The 20,436-nt window shown below is 42.5% G+C and overlaps 1 protein-coding gene across 1 annotated transcript in view; it reads right to left on the reverse strand.

Moving 5' to 3' along the window:
• The window catches only part of SLC9A4 (solute carrier family 9 member A4), a 56,893-nt gene that overhangs the window by 12,325 nt on the left and 24,132 nt on the right, over positions 1-20,436 (reverse strand). Inside the window, exons 4-9 of the mRNA XM_029232451.1 lie at positions 14,681-14,940; positions 13,221-13,438; positions 11,001-11,203; positions 10,349-10,435; positions 6,157-6,227; positions 3,406-3,567 (exon numbers count right to left, since the gene is read on the reverse strand). Coding sequence (XP_029088284.1) covers positions 3,406-3,567; positions 6,157-6,227; positions 10,349-10,435; positions 11,001-11,203; positions 13,221-13,438; positions 14,681-14,940 — 1,001 coding nt within the window. The remainder of the gene's footprint in view (positions 1-3,405; positions 3,568-6,156; positions 6,228-10,348; positions 10,436-11,000; positions 11,204-13,220; positions 13,439-14,680; positions 14,941-20,436) is intronic.

Raw genomic sequence — 20,436 nt, forward strand, 5'->3', positions numbered from 1 at the left:
ACAGGAAAGATACAATCCTCAGAAAACTGAATGCTAGTAATCTCTAGGGCAAAAAAGTAAAATTATAAAGTGAAAGTCTCGTCACTGGAACAAGATATAAAAGAAGCCTCTATTACCTTAAATAAAAGACCACTGGTAATTTCATGGCCATTGAAATCAAACTGGGGAAATCTGAATCTAAATGTATTTGAATAAAAAGCTCACATTTTCCTTAACTTTTTTTAAAAAATCAGATGCTATAATGCTGTAAAAAGAGGTTTCAGTTCTAAACACAGCAATAGAGATATGAAATCTAGTAGATGTTATCTTCATGCCATAAGACGAAGTCCCAAAAGATCAAATATTTCCTGATTTATTTGGAAGAATCCATCCTCTTTTAGTAGCTTTATACATGAAATCCAGGGAAATGTATGTTGACTGAAGGATGTGCCCACTAAGTAAACAATGGTACTAACAGCTCTTCTGTGTATGTGGTTGCCTTGTGTCTTCTTAGAAAGGTCATCAAGGTGACCAACACTGAGAACGAGTGAAGAATGCAGAGCTGTGGGCCCGGCTCCCTACAAGGCAACGTTCCATCATGGAAGTGAACGTGGCGTCAGAATCTTCATACTACTGTCTTTGGTGTCAGAATGCATGACTGTGAACTTATACCTGTCATTATGTGATCAATTTAAAAATTCTTCAACTGCAATAAATTAATTTGTGCTTTTTAATAAATGACATTGTAACTATTTGGGAATTTCTAAAGACAATATCTTGAAGTCACACAGCTTAGTGTGTTATGCCTATACATTTACTATAAATATTTTTTATCTTTCACTTTCTTCTTTTTTAACATCTTTACTATAAATATTTTAATATCTCTTCTCTTTAATAGTAACCAAATATTTTTTAATCGGCTTGAGCCTCTACCCACTGATGTTTCTGAGAGCTTCCTACTCATGGGTAAAGCAAGGTGCCTCAGAGTTAGAATAATAATCCAAGTCCATAGTCTATTTATTCCATAGGGTTGTTTTGAGAGCCAAATAAAATAATGTATGTAAAAGTCAAGGAATTCCCTAGAATCAGCAGTGTCTGCCGTGTGCCATAGACAGCTTCTAGGGGTAGTGTTCTCCTGAAGGTCACAGAGTTTGGAAATCTAAACCTCTTGTAGAACAATTGCTTAAACTTCTAAAGAAAAAAAATATATGTGCGTTTTGTTGTTATCCTTTCATACGGAGTCACAAAAAGTGAGCTGAGTACACACTTCTTTTTCCTATTATTGTATGAAGGTTTGTTTTTTAAGAAATTACTGCTTTGATCTTAGGAGAGGAATTCCTTTTTGCTTGACGTCCTACAGATTTCTGATGAGATCAAATGAATGCAACTTAAATACTAAACTTGTATCTCCCACCTCGGTTAACTAACCGGTTTGGGCTATAGGGGGAAAAGATGTCTCCAACCTAGAAGGCTCTCTTACCAATCTTGAGTCAATGTCTGAAAAATAATTGACTCAACACAAGGGCATCCTCTAAATGAAACTGGCTTAAAAATTGCCTTGAGGTTAGGAACTGGGAAACCTGCTTATGACCAGTGCAACGTAATGTACAGAGATTCGAAATATATTTTGGCACATGAGAGACGGATTCTCATTTGAGATAAGTGCCCCTACATTCCTAGACCAAGTGCTTGCATCACTAGTGAGCAGAAGGTTGAGGAAGTTCCTCATGGTCTAAACTGCCTGCATCTGTCCAGGTCCAGCCCTCCTGCTGAGCGTTGAGTTAATTCTCATCCATCCTTCAGTGAGCAGGTCAAATGCCTGGGGACCAGATGAGGTTCCCTCTCACCCTCTCACAGCTCCCTGGGCTTTATGATCGTATGTTTGTGTGCCCTATTTTATTACCATCAAGACTCTGCTCCAGGGGTGCGCTCCCTGAGGGCAGGGACCGTCTGCTTCCACAGGCCGTGGCACATAACAGGTGCCCTAGTACTCCCCTTCGCTAAGGGGATGCCCCAAAGTTCAGGAATCAAGTGAAGTAGGATTTGAAGGCAATATTGTAGAAAATAAAAGAATGCAAAATTATCCATGATGAGTGATATATCAACATTTTAAATAAAGACGAGATCAGTATCCCTGATTATTTTTTCTGCCTCAGGCTCTCATATGGCTCAGCACGGTGTTGCCAATAAATATTTGTTAGCACATTCCCATTTTAGGACCAGAAATTTCCTTAAAGCCATGTAGTGGGCAGCACGCAAACCAACCAACCGACCACGAAAACAGTCTCGCTGAGAAATACGGCAGAAAACTTTCTGTTTATACAAAGGTGCCCTCAGGGACGCTCCTGGAAATGTTCCCCATTTAAAAAGGTGATGGTGTTTCTGATTAATTAGCAAGCAAGGGATGAGAAGTAACACTCAGGTGTTAATGACAATTTCATTGCTATCTATTCTTAGCTCGTCTCTCAACTTGCTTTTCAAAGGTGAGGATGTGGGGAGATAATTGAAACTCATTATCTTCTGATGACTTCAGGATGGAGGGGCTGGTGTTCCTTATGCTAAATATACGTTCTGACTAATTTCCCCAATTCATAAACCATTTCTTGGGAGAAAACTGGGCATCTTTAGGGAGGGGGTGAATTCATTCTTATGACATTCAAGGAGTTCTCGGTAAATGTCAGAGACTTAAAGCAGCTTTAAAAAATGTCTAACCAGCTCTTGGGACAATTGGTTTCCAGATGCTCCAACTGAAGCACCAGGCTTCAAAGGGCATCATCTTGTAATGATGGGGTATGTATCAGTCTTACCCCACCCTCTGTTCCACTGGTAGCCAGTTCCCTCCTTGCTCCTGTTCACAGCTGGTCTCACACAGACGCGGCATTCTCCCAACTGCACACAGATCTTTGCCTGAGACACAATTACAAACACGGCCTTCTCTTTAAGTATCTCACCAATCGCCACACCTCTTGCTCCTATACCACTCATGCCCAAATCCAAGTTAGCATCCTAGGATGCCGACCTGGTCTCTCCTCATGGAAGACAGGAAGAGAGATGACTTATGGGACAAAGACAACAGCAAGATTAGCAGAAGCAAATGAGCACGGGTTAGAGGGTAGACATGTCTGAACAGGAAGACTTGTAACATATGCTAAAGATCTTCTATAAATTCATTTGCCTCGCCCTCCCAAAGAAAGATGTCAAAAACCTCTCATCTTTTTGCTAGAAAGTAATTTTCAGAAACTAGGTGAAACGGATCGAGCATGGACCAAGCTATAAGATGCCAAGACTTAGATCTTATTTCTTCCATTTTTCCTTTGTCATATCTCTGCCTCTTCACTCCTAATAGTACCTTTAAATGGAACAATGAGTTAGTGCCCCTTGTAATTCTGACATTGAAAGTCTAGATCGAGGGCAGATGTCACTTACTGATGGGGCATGGAAAAGGCTGTAGAACTTAGTATCCCGGTCTCTGCCATCTCAATAGCTTGTTTCATTTCCAGCTTCTTGTACAAAGAAACAATGCTCGATTTTGGCAGGTTCTCTCGGATTAGGATTTTCCGTAAATACTTATGATCAAACTTCTTAAACCTAAAAACAGAAACCAACAGTTTGGAAATCTTCAATCTCTGTATGTGTTATGTAAGTATATACTTTTTCTAGAAACAAACTACACTTAACTTTATTCTGAAAAACACCACGACAGTGCCTGGAACACATGTGACTTTGAACACATTTTTAAAAAAAATAATCATAGCATTTATACATTTTTTAAAATAAAGAAAGAATGGCCTAGGGACCTGAATACATTGAAAATCAACCAAGCAAAAGGAAGGGACAAGCTGTAATCAGGGTTGCTCATCTTTAAAATGAGACTAGGGGCTTCCCTGGTGGTCCAGTGGTAAAGAATCCGCCTTCCAATGCAGGAGACATGGGTCTGATCCCTGGTCAGGGAACTAACTTCCCACGTGCCGCGGGTCAACTAAGCCCGTGGGCCACAACTACCGAGCCTGCGTGCCGCAAACTACAGAGCCAAGGCGCTCTGGAACCCACACGCCACAACTAGAGAGAGAAAATCCACATGCTACAACTAGAGAGAAGCCCGCACACCACAACTAGAGAGAAGCCCGTGCTGCAGCGAAAGATCCCGCGTGCTGCAACTAAGACCCGATGCAGCCAAAAGTAAATAAATAAATAAGTTTAAAATAAATAAATTAAATAAAATGAGACGAATAGTGATAACACAGGAGAGTTAAGGAGATCATGTGAAAGATAATTCCTCTCTTTCTAATCCAGCTTCCATATGGCTGTTGTAGTTTGCCTTCCAAAAGTCAAGTATGGCCATGCCACTCTCCTATTTAATAGCCTTTTTTTTTTTTTTTTTCGCGGCACGCGGGCCTCTCACTGTTGTGGCCTCTCCCGTTGCGGAGCACAGGCTCCAGACGCGCTGGCTTAGCGGCCATGGCTCACGGGCCCAGGCGCTCCGCGGCATGTGGGATCTTCCCGGACCGGGGCACGAACCCGTGCCCCCTGCATTGGCAGGTGGACTCTCAACCACTGCGCCACCAGGGAAGCCCTTAATAGCCTTTTGGTATGAGTTTTAAAGGTCAAATAGAACTTTATAGTGTTAATGGCTGTAGAGAGCTCCTTAGCTCTGTACCATAAAAGCGTGTCCCTGTCTTTCCAGTCATGTCCTCCTTTTTTCTCACCTTTTTCTCAACTTGTCACTCTCCCATATCCAAACCATGACATGCTCTGCCTTGCCTTTGCAGATGGAAGTACACTGCTGCTACTGTGGCTGCTTGGCAGGCTTTCCATTCTTCTTGGCCTGGAGAACTCATTTATTTTCCAAACCCACTCCCATTTCTGTATTGCTATAGTTCTATGCATTTGCCTCTGTTATAACATGCGCCATATTGACCATAATCATTTGTTCAGGCTCTTTCTCTTCTCCCCCACCCCACCCCCAGGACCACACGTACTACATTGTGAAGACCTAGAACACAGTGAGGGTGTCTTACTGCTCTTGACACAGTTTAGAAAGTTAGGTATAGATTCGGCTAAATGGAAGAATATTTAATAATGCTTCGTTGGAATAACTATGGCATTTGAACTTAAAAAAAAATCCATGGCCTAAATTCTAGATCGGTGGATAGTCACAGAATTTAAATTCTATTTTTACACTGTAAGGACCGCTAAAACAATGCTTCTTTCTACCTCATAAAAAAAAAATCCCACTCAGGAGACTTCTCTGGTGGTCCAGTGGTTAAGACTTCACCTTCTAATGCAGGAGGTACAGGTTTGATCCCTGGTCGGGGAGCTAAGATCCCACATGATCTTAGCCAAAAAACCAAAACATAAAACAGAAGCAATATTGTAACAAATTCAATGAAGACTTTAAAAAATGGTCCACATCAAATAATCTTAAAAAAAAAATCCCACTCAAAAGCTCTCAGTTTCTGTGCCACCACCCTGCAAGAGCCTGAATTTTTAAAATCTAGTCTCTCTTGGCATCACCAACATCAATACGTTGGAAATGTCTACCATTTGGTTAATTGAACTACTGCTAACGCCAACGTCCTCCAAACAGCAGTGTAAAACTTGAAAAATCTCGTCTTCCTTATCCTCAGTAAACTCTCCTCAGGGCCACGTCATTAAGAAATATGGCTGTAGACTAAATCCAGAAGAGGATGAGTTCTGAAATGTGAGATGTGGTGGAGAGGAGGGCCCCTGGCATCCTTACAGAATTGTTATGCGGGAAGAGCCTCCCCCACGATGGAGGAATCTCTTCCCTAGGATCCCTGATGACTCGCCAACCCTCCTTTGTAGCCTCTTGAAGCCTGTCATTCCCTGGTTGTGCTTCTCGTATCACTGGGAAACTTGTCCTTGTTTTAAACTTAAATCTGGCGTCTCTAATTTCCACCTGTCAGTTGTACAAGTTTCCTCTAAAGCAACCAAGCCCAAGTTCACTGCTTCCTCCACCTGGTAGCTCTCCATTTCCCAGGACTTCTGCCTGCTTCCTGTATGGCATGGCTCCCAGGCCCTTTATCTTCCTGGCCACCTTCCTCAGGATTCCTTCTACTTTTATCTTATCCCATCTACCTAGTTTCCAGTGGAACCTTCCGAGGTTCCGCATGTCACATATATCCCTCCTCGGTGGTGAAACCTCTGCCTCCTTACTTGTCTCTCACTTGGTAGTGGCTCCACTGCCCACACACATCTTCAATTCCAGCCTTCAAGTGATCCATCAGCTGACAAACCAAACACAGGAAAGTGATTTTGCTGATGAAACGTCAGCCCTACAAGACACCAAGGAGGGTTAATACAGCTTGGAAAACAAAGGGGGCTTTACTTTCCAGGAGCATACCCTCTTTTCTATCACTGTTCATGTAACTGACGCTTATAATGCCTTTCCCAGTAACACCACTTAGTTTCGTGATACAAAGCCTCTGTAGATAATTTCTTTAATAAAGCACATAACTTGCAATGAAAACAAGGTACCTGCTTTGCTTTGAATACTATTTTTCTAGAATGATCTAGGAGATTTCTCATTACTGAAATCAAATGGGTATAAAGCCTAATAATTAACTTTTAATTCTTTTAATTTCATTGAGAAAGAAAAGAATATGCCAGTATCCAATTTATACGACTCCTGAAAATATAATTCTACAGGTATTCTATTATAATAGCAACATATAACAACAAAATTTCTCTATATGCCTCAGTTTTTGTTTTGCTTTGTTTGTTTTTTCTTTTTATTTTGGGCCGTGCCACATGGCTTGTGGGACCTTAGTTCCCCCACCAGGGACTGAACCTGTGCCCTCAGCAGCGAAAGCACAGAGTCCTAACCACTGGATCACCAGGGAATTCCCACGCCTCACTTTTTTTTTTTTTGCGGTACGCGGGCCTCTCACTGCTGTGGCCTCTCCCGCTGCAGGGCACAGGCTCCGGACCCGCAGGCTCAGCGGCCATGGCTCACGGACCCAGCCTCTCCGCGGCATGTGGGATCTTCCCGGACCGGGGCACGAACCCGTGTCCCCTGCATCGGCAGGCAGACTCCCAACCACTGCGCCACCAGGGAAGCCCCAACGCCTCAGTTTTTATCTGATCATTTTGTCTCAGTATTTACATCTCACCATCCAAGCCAATTATACTACATTTGCCTTATCCAAATTGTTTATAGGAAGTTAGGAAAAAACACAGTCTCTTCATAATTTATTACTTTACAAATAATTTAAATTTGTAATCATTGAAGTTTAACATGGCTTCTAAATTTTTTTTGCAAAATAAATTAAAATACTAAATTAATTCTGAAATAATTATGTACTCTCTACCAATAATTATACCTTTTTTTGAGAAAAAGAAAAATAAGAAAGGGGTGAAATATTCAAGTTCTATTGTCTTAGGTATATATCTAATTTCTTAAAATAATGAACAGAGGGGATGAAGATAGAGACAAAAATCTTCAATCGGGTTAAAGCACTACTGATTATAAAGTGCTCACTCCCTATCCCCATCTGTTGAATAGTTTCAAATGGCCTTGAAAATTTTTCATTTGCGTTTCCTGGAATTAAAATTACTTTATTTCCTTAGGTGACTTTGGCCATGAAATTCAGGTCTGATTTTGAAAGACTTCATCAGTTTCTCCAGCATTAAAGTTATGGACTTTCAGGCATGAAAGAAACCTCCAAATTATGTGGGTCAATCATCCCCTCCAAGCCTGAATCTCTTGTACAACAACTATGCCAAGTGTTTCCGGTTATTGCTTGCACACATCCACTTCACCTTTGGGTGAGCCATACAAGCAACTGTCCAAACACTCTTCATTAACAGAGCTAAAGCCTCTCACCCTGTGTTTTCCATACATTAGTTCTCATTTCTATTTCCTGTAGCCACATGAAACGCCATCCCTTCAATACTGTGTCGGACTTAAAACTTAAAACAAACAGAGACCATGATCGACTTCATTTTCACTTTTATCAGAGTTTTCACCAAAACTGCCACTAGGCCATGTCTGCTGAACTGGAAGCTATTACCCCTTCTTTATTATAAGTTCAGGAAGAGCAGAAAATCCCATGTTCCATTAGAATAATGATTTCTTTCTTCCTTTCTTTCTTTCTTTCTTTCTTTCTTTCTTTCTTTCTTTCTTTCTTTCTTTCTTTCTTTCTTTTTTTCTTTCTTCCTTCCTTCCTTCCTTCCTTCCTTCCTTCCTTCCTTCCTTCCTTCCTTTCTTTCTTTCTTTCTTTTTTAGAACAATAATTTTAGAAGCAAGTCAGGCAACCCTGAACATTATTCATCATGATTGATAGTTTTCTGAGGTGTCAACTTGGCTAGGCTACTCCCCTGTTATTATTAATACCCACTGAGATGTTGCTGTGGAAGTATTTGGTAGATAGGATTAAAGGTCACTGATCAGTTGCCTTTAAGTAAGGGATATTATCCTAGATAATCTGGGTGGGTCTGATGTGATCATTCGAAAGGCCTGAAGAATAAAGCAGAAGAAAATTCCACTTGCTTTTGCCTGAGAGTTCCAGTCCACCCTTCCTGATGGCCTGTCCTACAGATTTTGGATCTGTCTACCCAGCACCCATAGTAGGTGAGCCAATTCCTTACAACAAAGCTCTTAATATATATCTCCTACTAGTTCTTCCCCCCTTGTTGAACCCTGACAGAAACAATGCTAGCTTGGACCCAAAAGGGAGAGAGAGAAGATGAAATGAAAGAAAGCTACTGGGCCCCACATTTTACAGGCAAGAAGCAGGCTGAACAAACTAATAAGCCACTAGAGTTACAGATGTAGAAAACATACTTATGGTTACCAGGGGGCAAGCGGGACAGGGATATATTGGGAGAATGAGACTGACATATACACACTACTATACATAAAATAAATAGCTAGTAAGGACCTACTGTATAGCACAGGGTACTCTGTACTCGGTACTCTGTAATGGCCTATAAAGGCCTATATGGGAAAAGAATCTAAAACAGAGTGGATATATGTATACATGTATGTATATGTGTACACACATATATGTATACATATGTATACGCATGTGTGTATAATACACATATATGTATATGTGTATACATATATGTATACACGTAACTGATGTATATGTATACATATAACTGATTCACTTTGCTGTACACCTGGACCTAACACAACATTGTAAATCAACTATACTCCAATAAAAATTACAAAACAAAACAAAACTAATAAGTCACAAACACCTGCTACTGTTCATGAAAAAAGAACTATGACTCAGTGGGTGGAGGGGAGAACACAGAAGGTGGAGCAAAGAATCATAGAAGATTGTTCCCAGGACTGGAAACCAGGACTGGAAACCCAGGCAGAGTTGGAAATTTGCTTGGGGTAGATGACTCCTTTTTTCCTTCCATATTTCCCCCTTTTGGAAAGGGAATATCTATAGCCGTTATCTGACGACTGTCCTACCAGTGCGTTTTGGGAGAAGATGACTTGTTTCTTGAGTTTCACAGGTTCAAAGTGAAGAGGAACTGTGTCTCAGGACGGATTATACCCAGAGCCTCACCCATCCTTGATTTAGATGGTTGAGATGCTGAGAGTTGGGTCTTTTGAACTCACAAGATGTAGGTGAGATTTTTGGTCTCTGAGTTCATTCTATAGTGGATTGAGGCTTTTGAGATGTTGGGATCGGTTAATGTATTTTGCATGTGGAACAGACATGAGTCTTTGAAGGGCAAAGGACAGATGCGATAGGCAGAATGTATGGTCCCCAAAGACGTCCAGGGTCCTAATCCCCAGGGCCTGCAAGCATGTTAGTTTTTATTCAAAGAGGAATTAGGATAGCAGATGAATTTAGGCTTGCTATTCAGCTGACCTTATGATAGAGAGAATACCCTAATTTACCCACATAGGCCCAGTATAACCATAAAGATTTTTAATGTGGAACAGGAAGGCAGTATCAGAGTGATGCAGCATGAGAAAGCCCTGACTGGTCATTGTTGGCTCTGAAGACAGGACGGGTCCAAAAGCAGAGGAATGCCAAGAACCTCTAGAAGCTGGAAGAGGCAAGAAAACAGACCCTTTCCTAGAACACCCAGAAAGAAATGCAGCCCTGCTACATCTTGATTTTATCCCGGTGAAACACATTGTGAACTTCTGACTTCCAGAACTGTAAGATAATAACTGTAAGATGTAAGCTACTAAGTCTACGATAATTTCCTACAGCAGCCCTAGGGAACTAGTACAGTCACTGTTGGTGGAGCTGGAGAGGAAAGAGGCCATGTCTAGTGACATATACACACCTCATCAAAGTTCTAAATCACTCCCATAGGTGACAAAGAGGGAACGTCTTATCAACTTATTAATTATGACCAAGAGATAACTTACACGGGTATGAAGCTCTTCGTTGATGGATTCTTTTTTATTGGTCTTTCTAACATCCAGGTACCTGACCAGAGGGCCAATTGTGATTCCCTAGATCATAAACCACAAAATAAAGCATTTTGTTGTAGTGAAGACTGTCAGGATAGAGAGCAAATCTATTGCAAATTTAGAACTTCCAATTTTAATGTCTTTGTTTTGTACTAGTTTCTCCTGGATAAATGCTCCAGTGTTTACTTTAGTTCTTACTTAATACCTTTACACTCTGCAATAAAAACAGGCCTGATGTCTATAATTTAAAGCAGGGATTTCGTTTCATTCCTTAAAATAACCTCCCATTAGTTTGCTGAGAGCTAATACCAGCTATAATAAAAACTATTTAGTACCAATTGTTATCTCATTTTCAGCAATAGACATCAGGCGAGCTATCATTCACCTGTACAAAGGGATATTTTGATTGATATGTTTTATCAATTAAAAGGTCACAAAATGTCGAGGTTACAGGATGACCAAAAACATGATCTAGAAATATTTGGGAATTTAGTTTGGACACTTGTCTGAAAATCAGATAAAGTGTCCCTTTCTTGGTATTTTACTAATTTAATACACAATCCTGAGAAGAATCGACTTATTTCAAATATGAAAGAAATCTACCAACCTGAATAAATACAGTAAAATATATAACTACTAGAGTAGCAGTGACAAACATTTTCTTCCTAGGAAAAAGAGATAGAGGAAGCAAAAATGCAAGTGAAAAACTTCCAGCTCCTCGGACACCACTGTAGAAAATTATGCACTGGTCCTTGATGGAGAAGGGGAAAGTCCGAAACTGGTTACTGATATAGAAGAGAGCAAACACGCCTAGAAGGGGGGAAATACGTATTAGAGCAGAGGGTCACGAATGAGGAGACACAGCAGCGTTAGTGAACCCAAGTCATGTGCATGTGCCCACAAAACAAGGCAACCTAATTCCATCACACCCATGGCAGTCTGTCCCAAACAGAACAGCTTACAAAACTTTTTACTTCTTGGGTAGTTGTGAGACCGCAGTGCCTCAAGTCAGAAGTGTTCTCTGGTAGTTTCCCAGCATGACTGCCTCTGTGCGCGCACACGTGCGTGCATGTGTGTGTGTGCATGTGTGTGTGTATTTAAAGTAATAAATCTTGATACTTTTGATATAAGAAATGGTATATACTTTCTAATCTATTTTATAAATTTTGCTCAGCCTTTCAAAACTAAGAAAAGCAAGGGTATCACTTGGAGGGTAGAAGCATTTTTATCAGCTCATACTCTCACTGGGTCAGCAGAGGAGGTATGTGATTTTGAAGGTGAGATTAGCCCTCACAGTGCCTGGGGTCTGTGCAGGTGAGCAGATCTTTTGTGGTTGGTTTGGTTCTTCTTGAGGCTCAATGCAAAAAAGAAAGGAGGTTGGCAAGGGGTCCAAGGGGGGGCTTCTTACTGTCAGTAAGTGGAAGGTGGAGGGCAGGAGAGCTTGCTGAAAACACAGAGGTGTTTTCTACCACATTGGTTTTTCATCCCCATGTGGCTGAGCTGCCACCCATGCAGTGGTTCCTAGTGAGAAAGGTCCCTTCACTGATGCTCTGACTCATCAAAGCAGAGGTTTCCCTGGAGAACAGTAAACCTCTCGGTATCCTCATGTGGTTTCTAATCGCACAGACATCACAGCAAGCATCACTGACATTAACTCTACTGCCCCGTAGATCCCCACAGTACTAGAACTGAAAGGGACCTAACAAATTTGTCCACACCCACTGTTTTGTGGTTGGGGAAGAAGCTTTTGAGTAGTTAACTCTCTGTCCAAGGTCAAATAGCTAGTTAGTAACAGTGATAGGACTTGATGTGACATTATAAATTTATACCAGAGTACCCTTAATTCTTTTCTCTCCTGAAGACCCAACAGGCACATATATTCAGAGTTACTTCTATGAATATTTTTAATATTTCTACATTCTTGTTATTCTTGCCTAAATCCTAAAAACCATTCTAAATTTAGAATGGATATGTTCAAGATGAATTCTGAGCCATTTCTCCTAATTTCTCTTTGAGCAATTGGCTTGAAAATACTGGTCAAATTCACATTAAAAAATGCTTCAAATATTGGTTGAAGTCATTTAAAAATATAATCTCTTCTAATCAAAAGGTAAAGCATATCTTGTAGTTCAGTACTGATTGTTCTTTCTAGCTCCAGAAACATAAATATACAAGTTAAATTAGAAGCCATTAGTCAAGACACCTCGTATTTTTAAGTTAGGCATATTTTATAGGGGTGACACCAGTTACACTGTAGAGTTGCCTTTACCAAGCACTTTTCAAAAATAGAGATTCACTTCCTTTGTTTTCTATATATCACACTCAACCCTTCACTAAAACCACCTGTAATATTTAGGATTTAGGATTTAATATTTAGGATTACTGTTACGGTTTTCTAACAGTACTTGCCTTACAGTTTGTGAGATCTCACTTTTCCTGTAACAAAAGTATAAAAGAAAGCCCGCAGTTTATAACCTATACCTGATTTAAGGTGCAAGAACTCATAAGCTGGCAAAGAAGTGAAGAGCAAGGGATGAATGTACTGAGTTATATTTAGATGTGTAGATGTGAGAGTTTTCTCTCAATTAAGAAAAAGTGCTCCTGCCTCAGCCTTGCTTCAGTGCAGAACCTTATCGGCCAGTAATTATTCTGAACTGATTGAGGAAGCAAACGGAGAACATTCCTGGTCACTACAAGGTACCCAAACCCCCCTAACCAGTAAAACCAGTTGGCATCACCCCACTGCTTATGCTTTAACCTTGCAGGAAGGAATAAGAAAAATTAAAAAAGAAGCAGGTGGGACTCTTCGGGCCCTGCTGTGTCTTACTGATGGCTCTCCAGATCTGGCAGAAGGCCAGGGTGAAGCAGACGAAGGCCCAGTTCCACTCGTGGTTCTTCCCCACGGTGGACACGCCCATGAAGATGAAGATCAGGGTCTCGCTGACGCTGCTCAGCATCTTCATGAAATACTTGATGGTCGTGTAGGATTTCTGGGACACGTTTTCTTCGACGTACTTTTTCATGGTCACTGCACAGGCTGTGATTCTGCAAAAGGAAAAGAGTCTCAGGGAGAAGCCACAAGACCTTGCCCCTCATTGGAAAGTCCTCCCTATTGGTGATGGCACAGAGACACAAATCCTGTTTTTATCCAGAGAGAACATCTTCTCCAGTCCTCTTTCTGGCTGCAGGTTTTTCCTGAGATTTTCTTTCGTCCTCTTCTTCCTCCCTAAGGGGTCTTGCACAAGTTGAGTGTGGTAGAGAAGGTGGGCATGACATGGTTTTCCCGCAACAAAATGGCACACAATTCATGCACGAGCCAGAAGCAGGACTGTTTTTATTTTGCTCCCTCCACCCCCATCCTGAGCTCTGTCAGCCCCACCTCGTACTCTCTACTTCACCTGCCTTAAACCAAAATAACCCAGTGCAGTTACCTAGAAAGGATACTTCAGCGAGACCCCCTCACGTTGTAATGTTTCCTACAAAATTTTAATGAGAAATTTTTCCTTTAAAATGTTTTGTTCTAGAGCCACTTAGCAAGTCTGGATGGGAAAGAAAGGACTTTGCCTTGTCTTAGTAGTTTGCTCACTTCTAAGGTGGGAAAATGATGAGTGCCTAGACTTTACACTACTGTATTTAATTAAGATAAATATATCTATACAATAACATTGTGCCCAAGTGGCTGGGTACGAGGATGGTGTCATAAAGAAGGCAACATGATCAGATACAATAAGCCAAGTTGAGAAGCCTTATTCCAAGATCTACACAAGGATAAACATTTCAAAGATATTTTTATTAGGAAAAAGAATCTGAATTTCTAGTCTTATCCCATCTACCCAGTTTCACTCCACACTGACCAGTCCTGGAGCTGTGATGTGATTTGAGGGAAATAGGAGAAGGCAGAGCCCAGGAATGATAGTAGCTCACGGCATGCTTCCCTTTAACTTTAAAATAATGCATTTTTCAAGGAAAAAAAATAACGACTGAAGTGAGACTTTAACCTTGAACCTCCCCCAGCTCCTCTCTGCACCAGCTTTTCTGAGAGTTATAAATTGACCTTATAATTGCTATGCAGGAAAATCACCAGAACAGAGCAAAAGCAAATGCTGGAGAGAACATTTGTTTGGCAAAGGACCTGAATTGGATTTTACAAAAGTTCAAAAAACCTGGATCCTGAAATGCTTTTGAAGATTGGCATTAGGAGTCAGGCCTTTCTCAAAGGCTGGTCCACCAGATGTGGTCCTAAACTCTCTTTTATTGGATGAGAATTGGTCCTTGGTTTGTACTCACGCCAGGATGCCAGAGAGATAGAGCGTCTCAGCCACTAAGTAGGACAAGTAGCTGAACATGAAGACGATGAGGGGTTCAATCGCTGAGATGTTCTGAGTGAAACGCGTGATAAACGCAGAAATGAATCCAAAAATGACGCCGAAAAATACTCCCCCGCACCCCACGATAATGAATCGGGCACATCCGGCCAAAATGTCCACAGGTTCTATGTCTTCAAATTTATGCATCTTTGTGAAGGCGATTAAGATGTTATATAAGACCTAGACAAAAAGAAAATGAAAAAAAAAGTAAACATGAATTAGAAATGAGAAACAGCTTACACACAGATTCTTAACTTTGTGTCTAGTTAAATAATATACCACAAAAATCACAGAACAAGAAGTATTAACACGGCTGCCTAACATTTAAATGCCTTCCAGATAATTTAAGTTTATTCAGTTTCTCCAAGTAAGAAGTATAACACTCACAGCTTTCAATCACTGAGCACCTACTACGTGCCAGTCTCTTCATTAAGCTCTGTGTCATTATCAATTGATTTCCTCTGGCTCCAGATGCACCCTCCAACATAGGCTTGGTAATATACAATGATATTCCTTTATTTCTCCTTTAAAATGAGCACCATGTTAAGCTTGCTCAACTGAGGGGCATTGCAGGAGGTAGGGGCTTCCTGCAACTTCCGTGGGAGGGATGAGAGTCAGCCATGTGTGCGTGAGAACTTCCGGGGGGTCCTGTCAGGGCCACAGGTCCTGTAAGTGGTCCCTCTGCCACCCTGCATCCTCCAGCTGACTGATGAACTCTCCACACACCTCTTGACACAGGACAAAAAAGCCCCAGCATGGCACTGGTGCAGCATGCCTGTGGCCAGGGGTTCACCTCCACAGGCTTCCCTCTGTGAACCTAGCCATGCAGTCTGCTCCTCTGAAGGCCCCCTGGCCCCTCTTGAGCCCAGGCTCCCACTGCCCAGCGCTACTGACTGCAGAAGACTGCTACCTGTCTGCCCTCATTGCTCGCCCATCAAGTCCAGACCAGCTCTAGCTTGGCTAAATCAGCCAGCTTCTCTGCTGTCCAGTGGCCCATCCACACCTTCTCCAGGGAGCTCAGAACCCCTTCCAAGTTTGTCCTCCTTTGGGAGTCATCCCTCAGCCCTAGGGTACCCTAAAAAGTTCTCTTATGTCTCGTAGCTATTCCTTTATTATAGTTAATAATTTTTTTTTTTTTTTTTGCGGTACGCAGGCCTCTCACTGTTGTGGCCTCTCCCGTTGCGGAGCACAGGCTCTGGACGCGCAGGCTCAGCGGCCATGGCTCACGGGCCCAGCCGCTCCGCGGCATGTGGGATCCTCCCAGACCGGGGCACGAACCCGCGTCCCCTGCATCGGCAGGCGGACTCCTAACCACTGCGCCACCAGGGAAGCCCATATAGTTAATAATTTTGATGTTAAAATTTCTCTGTTTAACCTACGGTGTGCTTTCTCTTTCTTGGTTGGACCCCACCTGCTTTCCATATACAGTATCTCATTAGAGTCCCCCAAACAACTCCAGTCCGCGTGATACACACTCCCCATTTTCCTACTATTTCTCTGTTTATTTCCACATTCATATGAAGATGCAGGGATCGATTTATTGCTATTTCATGCCACTTGGCAACCCACAACTTGGACTGAATTTCTGAAAAGTGGCCGCCTGCCACACAGTGAGACACATAAACATGTAAAGTAAGGTCAGTGCAGGACATGAAGACCTTTGAGACCCCCAGACCCTGAAGGGTCCTGCTAAACCACAGCACACACCTATCAACTTTGCTTACACCAAGACAAAATCAGAGCAGGGGGAGAAGTTAAACTCCAGGAAACTATGTCCGTGATGGTATTCTGTGCGCTGAAGAACTGCAGCAGTGCTGCGGGCCCTCCAGCACGGGCAGGTCTATGTCCCATTCATTCCCTCTCCTCCCTCACACTCCGCTCTCCCCTCACCTCTGGGCGTCATCCCACACTCTGCCTCCTGCTAACTCCCTCTCCATCCCCAATTCATCTTTCCTGACAAAGACACTAGCGGCCCCTCTGTTCTTCAGGGTGCCCTCACAGCATCTGGATTCTGCTTTGGCTTCACCCCCAGGGCTTACCAAACTGCTAGCTGCCCTGTGCTCATGCTGACCCCTCAGCCACGGTCTGCTACCTGCACACAGCTGCAGCCATTTCTTCCCAGGTCCCCTTCCCAGTCCTGGCCCCTCCAGGTCCCCTTGGTGCATGGCCTCTGCTGACTTCCCATGACATTACCTTTGTGATTGAAGATCGATGTTTTCCCATGGAGAGGCTGGCAATGAACCATCACTTGCAAATGGTCCCTAGGCTGCTACCTTGTTCATGGTCATGATCATAAACTGTCAGGGTGCGTTTAAAACAAAGCCCCCCCTTCATCTCATTTGCACTCTCTAGTCAACAGAGAGAAGCAGAAGAACCAGCTAGTCTGTGGGGATGAGCATCTCTGCTCTTGGGTGACCCGGAGCCATGAAGGAAACTCTTTATACACTTTTTGCTATCTGTTTGCACATGAAGATGAAGAATCGTATCCAGCCCAGCATTTGGCTTTGGAATGTGAGTAGGCGGAGAGGACCAGTCCTCAGCGTAGCTCAGGTATTACCAATCCCCATCTAGGATGCTTCATCTAGTGAACTTTGTTGATGGAGGGGAGGGAACGTGAGGAAGGCATGCAGTGACCCCTCTGCTCATGAGTTCTCGGTCCTCGTGCCCCTCTCCAGAGCAGCTTTGTCACATTGCCTTCTATGTTAGTTCCCTAGGGCTGCTGTGACAAAGTACCACAAACTGGGTGGCTTAATTCAGCAAACATTTATTTTCTCACTGCTCTGGGGGATAGAAGTCTAGAATCAAGGGGTGGACGGGATCATGCCTCCTCTGAAGGTGCTGGGGGGGGGGACGCAATCTGGAAAGCATGCCTTGGCTTCTGGACACATCAATCCCGTCTCTGCTCCTGTCTTCCTATAGTCTTCCTTGGATATGTCACCCCTGCGTCTTCACATTGCCTTCTTATAAGGACAACAGTCATTGGATTTAGAGCCCACCTTAATCCAAAATGAGCTCATCTTAACTAGTTATATCTGCAAAGAACTGTTTCCAAATAAGATCATATCCTGAGGTTCTGGGTGGACATGAATTTTGGAAGGGACTCTATTGAACCCAATGCGGCTTTTGTAGCCAAAATGACCTTACAATGCAGTTAACTTGTAAAATAGGCTAGAAGATCTTAGTTATATATCCTTTCAGGGCACAACTTCATTTTGAATTTCATAAGACCCTAACCTGGGGCTTGTCCTCCAAATGGATTCATTATGCTTCTTTGGAGAGCCCAGGACACATGTTTTTCTGTGTCTGGATTAGTTCCCAATTTTTAGTGTACAATAATTATCAGCCAGTAACCTACAAACTCACTTAGGTAAGGGAAAGTGGACAGAAGGTTATAAACAGGTTTGTTTCTTATGCCAAAGAGATGTTTCCAGTGAATTTTCTGGAAGAAGGAGAATCTGGGGAAGGTGAAAAAGAAGAATCAGGAAGCTTGGTGCAAATTGGCCCAAGCAAGGACACACACACGTGCACGCGTGCGCGCACGCACACACGCACTCGCGCCATGAGCATTGCCAATTTCTGAAATTAGGAAAGGGATTACTTTAAAAGAGAGAGAGAGAGAGACTTGTCGATATCTCAAACCAGATTTAAGAATACACATACTGAAGTGCAGAAATTTTGGAAGATATAAAAGTACAAAGGAACCTCCCACCATACAAAAATGTTACTATTTCCCCAGAAAACCACTATAAACATTGTGTGTGTGTGTATATATACACACACACACACATATGTATATATACATATATATACAATATTATATATAATATAATATCTCAGCCAAAGACCTAGTGTGGCAGGGTTACTAAGGCAGGTCCATTTCTGGAAGGTGCGGGACTCCTCTGATGGGTGTTCTTGGCCTGAAGACTCCGGATGGGCTTGACAAACTCTTGTAGAAATGCATCCAGTTTCCCTCCATCCCTCTCTTTCCCCTGGGGTCACTCTGCTCTCCCTTCTCCCTGAACTCTATCCTCATTTTCTCTGGCAAGAGTGTCCCCTATAAATCTCTTGCACATCTAACACCCTCTGTGTGTCTGACGCATGGACAGCCTGAGCAATATCTAGCTGTCTTTGTGTATATTGTATCACAACATTGTGTATTGTGTGTCAACCATATTTTACAAAACTGCTGTAATATGGGTCTAGTTTATTTAAGCAAAGTGAAGCCATGTTCTAAGAAAAATCTTGGCTGAGTGTTTGCAAGAAAATTGTGATTTATGGTTTCAAAACAAATCCAAAAGAAGTTTAGTGGTTGTATCCCAACTCAGTGAGTTTGTTTAGTTCAATTTCACCTTCTGCCTGACCTCGGAGCAACCCACATATGGGACTTAGAAGCCCTGGGTGCTGCACCTTTGGAGCTGTGCTCATGTTCCAAGGAGCCAGATGCTTGCACAAGGCTCAAAAAAGACGAGTTTGAATGAGTTAAATTGGGACCTGGGAGTTTATTTGACTCTCAAACCCAGAGGAAACTCAGGGAATATGATTGAGACTCAAAGATTTGCATGTTGAGGCCACAAACGAAAACTCTTTTGCATAGCTCTCCAGATTATAAGTAGCTACCCCGTCTGTTCCTAGGGCCTGGGAAAGTCAACGGGGCCAGCCCTGTCCCCGGACACCAGTGCACCCTGCCAGGAAGAGGCCATGGCAGTTTCAGAAGCTAAAGTAGTACATATAATTAAGAAGACTACATTTACAGACACAATCTATATGACTGCATGAAAAACAATTCTTATCTTTCAAATTATACAGCTCTGGATGTCATTACGGTTGTGAAAGATTTTCTTTGGACTTCTTTCAAATCAATCATGTGTGTGTATTTTTTACATATTGAAAGGAAAAACTCAGCCGATGCTAAAGCTCAAACACGTCCTTGGCACTAAGGGAAAACAAGATTAGATTTACCCTCTTCACTCCGTGGGGAGGAGCAATATTGGGACATAGTAAGAAATATATATTTTGTCTTTGTCCCCAGTAGCCGGCACAGAGGTCCTAAAAATCTTGTAATTCCCTAAGTGGTACGGATGAGAGGAGCATCTTTGTTATTTGTAATGAGCCCCCTCCAACCACTCCTGAGTTTATGCTAATGAGGTGACTCTTGCCTGGGTTTCACCCCACCCACACCCCGCCCCAAGGAGGGGGACTGGTTGCCATAGGAACCAGCCAAGTGAGTAAAGGGTTGTAACTTTCATCCCCATCCCCTAACCTCCAGGAAGGGGAGAAGGGCTGGAGCTTGACTTCAATAAACAGTGGCCACGGGGGACAATGGATACATACATAGGTATGGCTGAGTCCCTTTGCTGTGCACCTGAAACTTCCACAACATTGTTAATCTGCTATATTCTAATATAAAATAAAAAGTTAAAAAAAATCAGTGGCTAATAAATTAATCGGTCATGTCTACGTAATAGAACCTCCATGAAAACCTACCCAACGGGGTTCAGAACGCTTCCAGGTTGGTGCTAGGAGGGTGGTGCCCCTGGCAAGGACACGGAAGCTCTGCACCCCTTCCCACCTACCTCACCCTATGCATCCCTTTCATTCGGCTCTTCCTGAGTTGCATCTTTCCCAAGAAACGGGCCATAGAAAGTAAACGGGTTTTCTGAGTTCTGTGAGCTGCTC

The sequence above is a fragment of the Monodon monoceros genome, unplaced genomic scaffold (assembly GCF_005190385.1).
Source record: "Monodon monoceros isolate NGI ecotype Baffin Bay Population unplaced genomic scaffold, NGI_Narwhal_1 Super_Scaffold_19, whole genome shotgun sequence".
Taxonomy (NCBI): Eukaryota; Metazoa; Chordata; class Mammalia; order Artiodactyla; family Monodontidae; genus Monodon; species Monodon monoceros.